This window comes from Citrus sinensis, chromosome 8 (genome assembly GCF_022201045.2).
Source record: "Citrus sinensis cultivar Valencia sweet orange chromosome 8, DVS_A1.0, whole genome shotgun sequence".
Taxonomy (NCBI): Eukaryota; Viridiplantae; Streptophyta; class Magnoliopsida; order Sapindales; family Rutaceae; genus Citrus; species Citrus sinensis.
In genome coordinates this window covers 19997380-20003370 of record NC_068563.1, presented here as the reverse complement: position 1 = coordinate 20003370, position 5991 = coordinate 19997380, and the positions used below count along the sequence as shown (strand labels likewise).

Below are 5991 nucleotides of genomic sequence, written 5' to 3'. Positions count from 1 at the left end.
ACTTATTTTGGATGGTGGGTTTTGTTCCTTTAAATTCATGGGTCATAGCTAAGTCGATTTTGATTATTTGCAAAAGACAAACAACAACATTCATTTATATTTGAACTCCAACAAAAAAAAAAAAAATTTGAAGGAATTGGTTTAAGTTGAAGAATTGAGAGAGAAAATATAAGGTTAATTAAGTAATTTAATCAAAATTATTTCTATAATAAATATTTTAATTAATTAAAGAGTTGATTGATGGGTTTAAATAACCCCCATTATTTATTGGGATTTACTTAATGCTGAGATTTCAAAAGGACTTTAGATAGGTGCCAATAATCCAACTCTTTTAATTAATATTTTATTAATTAGGATCAATAAATTGAAAACATAAAACGAATTGACACCATAAACATGCAAGCACTAATCACGCATGGATCCCTCCATATTGGTAGCAGCGAGTCATTTGGAGTTGGTTATTCAGAAAAAATATCCATGTGACTTATTCCCACTTTGCATCATTTTTTTGAGGCATTGCCAATTAAAAACTATTAAAAAACTGCTTTCAGTTTTTGTATTGGTTCACAGATTATAATTAATTGGAAATGGGATCAAAACCAGCAATAATCACAGTAGCTGAGAAAGCACCCATTACTGCTGCAAGAAAAGTCCATGATGATCTCGACACCAAGCTTCCCAAACCCTGTAAATAAATTCTACCGTATTCAATTTAAGTGCATTATGATCATGCAATGGTCAATAATTCTTTCATATTAATTAAACTCTGAATTGCGTTTTTTTTAATGATTCTTCTTCTTCTTCAGATGTGCCACGAGCAGTGGTTGCACCTGATACAGAAAATGTGAAGGGGACATGGGGTCACGAGCACAACAACATGTCTGTGCTTCAGCAACATGCTGCCTTCTTTGATCAAGATGGTGATGGCATCATCTACCCTTGGGAAACATTTAGAGGATTCAGATTAATTGGCTTCAACCCAATTGCTTCTTTTGTTTTTTCCTTTCTCGTTCATATGGCTATGAGTTATGCTACTTCACCTGTAAGTTTCCCAATTTATATTATGCGTTAGGGTTACATTATTCTAACGGTTTTTTGCGTGTCAGCTAATTCAGTTGGTAGAAAATCTTAATTTTCTTGTAGACTTGGTTACCTTCGCCTTTCTTTCCAATCTACGTCCAAAACATACATAAGGCAAAACATGGCAGTGATACAGGGACCTATGATACTGAAGGAAGGTAAGAGATATCATTTACAAATGAATAATTGTTTTTTTCCTTTTCAGAAAAAGGACATCAATACCATGTGTTTTTTGTAAAATGATCACGGGACTCTTTATTTTTAAAAAGATCACACGGACTCCTTTTAAAAAAATTTCAGTACCATTTTTCCATGTTTAGAAATGGTCACACATACACCTAAGGTCCCCATGATTTATTCAAGAAAAGAGCCTGTAAGTTCTAAAAGGGAGTTCTCATAACTATTTTACCAAATCAAAGAGTGACACTATCATTTTTCTTTTTCCAATTTTAGTGAGCAATGCATCAAACTAATTCTGGAAATTACAGGTATGTCCCAGTGAATTTTGAGAACATATTCAGCAAATATGCACGAACAGTGCCTGATAAACTTACAAGAGCAGAGATTTGGCACATGACTCAATCATCCCGCAATGCATTCGATATTTTCGGATGGTCTGTGACTCTGTCAATCTGTAATCTCCCAAACACAGTCACATTACATAAACATATAATGCCACAACAGCAATGTGACAATTTCGACTTAATCTTAACAGGATTGCGAGTAAATTGGAATGGGGAGCTCTATATATTCTTGCAAAGGATGACGAAGGCTACTTATCAAAGGAAGCTGTACGACGCTGCTTCGATGGAAGCTTATTTGATTACTGTGCTAAAGTTCATAAAGGCCCTGCCGCTAAGATGGACTGATTCGATCGGTTATCTCAACAATAGAATTGTACTTTCTTAAATTCCCATTTTTGCCCTGTGTACTTCATTCTTTTTCTTTCTAGGCAAAGGGGAGTGACTCACCTTTGTCTTATTGTCTTATGAGCAGTTTATTAACCATTTATATATTTCATCTATGAGGAACTTAATACAAATCAATATGTTGCTCCGCTAATCAAATTATACATATTACTCCATCAAATGCATGTAATCATTAGTCAATAAATTTGTACAATTTTGGGTAATGAAACAATAAGCTTACATTAGAGATTTAATATGAGTAATACTAAGCTCTGAGTGCACCTTGATTGGCCGTAAATATGTTTTGCGTCCGCGACCATCTGATTTGGAGTAATAATAAAGAGCAAGTGTTGGTATTTAACATAAGTAATATTGAGCCTTCAGTGTACCTTGACTGACCATAAATGCACTTTACTTCCGTAACCATCTGAGTTTAAGTAATAATAAAGAACAAGTGTTGGTATCTAGTAGGTATCAGCTCCGTAGAGATACATTGCACTTTTACATGCCTCAAAAGAGCTGGACAAATTGCAAACTACATGCTGATTTAGAAGATTTTACAACTAATTTATCAAAAATGCTCTTAAGATGTCCGTGTACACAATTGCTTCCACCGCTGGATTTGATGATTCATTTATTGTTCAAAAAATAATTGGAACACGAAACCCTGATAATTAAAAGGTACATAACATAAGTGGAAGAAATTGTTTGTGAGCACTAATATTGAGTAATGAAGCAATAAATTGATTATCGAAATTTGAATAATAATAAAGAATAAGTATTGATATTTAATGGGTGAGATTTTCCATCCCGGTTCCGAAGAGATATATTGCACTTCTATATACCTTATAAGAGCTAGACAAATTGCAAACAACATGCCAATTAGGAGATTTGCTATTCAGTTCGCCAAAATGCTCTTAAGATGTCCATGTACACAATTACTTTCACTTCATAAATTGAAGCAAAAGACTTATCCATAGAAGAATATACTACCGAATTTGAGCAACTCATGATGAAATGCAGTATTGTTGAAGCAAAAGACTTATCCATAGGTATACTACCGAATTTGAGCCACTCATGATGAAATGCAGTATTGTTGAACCGAAAGAATAAATTATAGCCCGCTACGGGGAAGGTTTCAAATCAGAAACAAACGGTTCAATTGTTGTTGAAAAACTGCTAGAGCGGGGAAATCCCGACAGTTAGAAGTGTGTACACCCACACCCACACCCACACACACACATAGAGACACACACACATGTATATATATAACAGCTACCAGAGCAAATTCGCAAACATAATAACTAAAGCCACAGTTTTTGGCTTACCTTAAATGAGCAAATAAACGGCGCACTCCCTACAGTAATCAGCATGATTTTTGCTATTTAAATTTATCTCACAAACATCATCACTGTGATTCACTGGATCACATAGAGTGAGAGGATGTTGGTGAGAAAAAATTTGTTTTGAGTGAACCGGGTGTTGAATTTGACCTTGCTCTTCTTGTGGAGGAATAAAGCAAGAGAAATATTGGCTGAAACTGAAATATTGAATCTGATCCATATGATCAGATATAGCAGGTAAGGATTTGTGAGTTGAACTTGAATAGTTACATGGAGCTATTAACAAATGGATGTGTGATAAGGAATTTGAGGTGGGGAGAGAGAGTTTACAGAGAAAATGAATCCCCTGCCCAAGAAATCAATAGCAAGAGGATGGTGATGATCTAGATGCCGTGGATCATATGTCAATACTTTATCTTGTATTTGATATTGATGGGTTGGAAAATAAATTAATATAGTGTCGAGATTGATTGTCGGCAAGATTAACGAAAAATATTATATATTAGGATCTGGAGATTGATGTTAATAATGTTTTATTATAAAGTTAATATTAATGTCAAAAAGATTCACTTTCGAATCGGCGCCTATTGACTAAGTTGGGGGAAAGTGGGAACACAAAAATATTGTTGTTATCACGTGGGGCTGTGGTGGTTTGCATTGATTTGAGTGGTGGACAAATGATGCACGACACATGTTTGAATTCAAAAATAATTATGCTGCGTTTACTTTTTAGATTGGAGTGGGAATCCTGATGAATGGGAATCCTTGAATTAGGAGTGTGGAGTGGGAGTAGGTTGTTTACTTACACTTGAATGGAAGCATGGAATAGAGATCAAAATCCAATTTATGTGTTTACTTTGTCTTAGATTGGGAGTAAATAGTTTCAAATTACAATTTTATCCTTATTTAAAGAATTATAGTTTTTAATTACAAAACTAATAAAAAATATATTTAATGAATAATATTTATTTTATTATATTTGTAAATTTATTATAATTATTAATATTCTTAATTATGAACAATAAATTATTAATTTTAATTTTAATATAAAATGAAACCTTATTTTATTTTATTTAATATAATATAATTATATTAAATTTATTATTATATAAAATAATAATATAATATTATTTAGTACAAAATTAATATTTTCTTAGAATAAACTATTTATTATTATTAATATTAAATAAATATAGTACTATTATTTTTAAAATAAATATAATAATATTATATTTATTAATTCTCTATTAATATAATAATATTATTTTAAAATAATTTTAACTTACAATCAATGTAAATTATTATTTAGTTAAATATAATATTATTATTCAAATAAATATTATTTATTTTATTTTATTAATTATAAAATAATATTTATTTTATTTTATTTTATTAATTATAAAATATTAAATTAAATTAAATTAAAAATGAAATGGTAAAAAGGGTAGAGGTGGGAGTGGATTCTAGAGCTGGCAAAATTTAACACGACCCGATTACCCGACACGAACACGACATAAATAAATGGGTATGGGTCGTCAAATTTAACACGATTATTAAATGGGTCGGGTCTGGGTCAACACGATTTTTTTTCGTGTCGGGTTTGGGTTAAAATTCTTGACCCATTTACCCGATTAATGACCCGATTATATTTTCTATTTTAAAATAATTTACATATTTTTATAATTAAAACTCAAATATTAGAGATGATTTTCTTTTTTTTTATTCTTTAAAAGGGTGAATATAAACACAATATTTTATTTATAAAATTTTACATACATTTAGAGCTTCAATAGTGTAAATGTGTAAAAATTGATAGACATGTATATTTTATAATATTGATATATAATATTATATATATATATATATATATATATATATATATATAATTAAAACCTCAATAGTGTACATGTGTAATATATTGGTAGATATGTATATTTTATAATATCGATAAATTATTTATGTACATACGTATGTATGATAGTGTGTAAATATTTGATGTAACTTTTGTTCAATATATAGATATTAAACGGGTTATTGGGTAACCCGATTATTTTTCCGTGTCGGGTTTGGGTCTCAATATTTTGACACGATTATTAAATGGGTCGGGTTTGGGTCGACCTAAATTTGACACGAAACGAAGCTGACACGACACGAACATGACCCGATGACCCGTTTTGACAGCTCTAGTGGATTCCCACTCCCACCTCCCCCAATGGGAGTCCCACTCCCACTCCCCACTCCAAAAATGAGTGGGGCCCACGGAGTGGGATTCCTAATCCGTAGTCATTTTAAGCAAGTAAACGTTGGAGTGGGAGAAATCCACACTCCTCACTCCCACTCCAGCAAGTAAACACAACCTTAATGTATAGAATTCTTCTGCGTTAAAAGGACAGCATGCACCTCTCTAGGGTTTACAACCTTCTTGGGAGGAGGGCTTTTTGGTATAATTTTTTTCAATAAAATTTTTATTTTTAAAGTTTTGATAAATAAAAAAAATTTTAAAGTTTTTACAAATAAAAAATTTTTGTTGTTTAATTGTTAATGAGATTTTTATTAAAAATTGTAAAATTATATAATTTATAATTTATAAAAATAATGTTATAAAAAGAATAAAATAATATTATCAAATAATAAAAAATATTTTAGATATTTAAATATTT

At 31.0% G+C, this 5991-nt stretch overlaps 1 protein-coding gene and 1 long non-coding RNA gene across 2 annotated transcripts; one reads left to right on the top strand and one right to left on the bottom strand.

Moving 5' to 3' along the window:
* The first annotated feature begins 587 nt into the window (after positions 1-587).
* Positions 588-1949, top strand: LOC127899383 (peroxygenase-like). Its single transcript, XM_052432747.1, has 5 exons — positions 588-687; positions 807-1042; positions 1144-1238; positions 1569-1694; positions 1796-1949. Exons 1-5 carry the CDS (start codon positions 588-590, stop codon positions 1947-1949), a joined length of 711 nt encoding a protein of 236 aa, XP_052288707.1.
* A 179-nt stretch (positions 1950-2128) lies between these two features.
* On the bottom strand, positions 2129-3911 carry LOC107175960 (uncharacterized). Its single transcript, XR_001507391.3, has 2 exons — positions 3317-3911; positions 2129-2655 (listed from the first exon to the last, which is right to left on the bottom strand). It is a non-coding gene; the product is annotated as an uncharacterized LOC107175960 (long non-coding RNA).
* Positions 3912-5991: the final 2080 nt, after the last annotated feature.

Bases quoted from the DNA above. Each gene is read 5' to 3' on its own strand.
- LOC127899383 (XM_052432747.1), top strand. From the start codon at position 588: ATGGGATCAAAACCAGCAATAATCACAGTAGCTGAGAAAGCACCCATT. The intron at 1,043-1,143 runs GTAAGTTTCCCA...ATTTTCTTGTAG, and splicing joins TGAGTTATGCTACTTCACCT to ACTTGGTTACCTTCGCCTTT. The intron at 1,695-1,795 runs GTCTGTGACTCT...TAATCTTAACAG, and splicing joins GCATTCGATATTTTCGGATG to GATTGCGAGTAAATTGGAAT.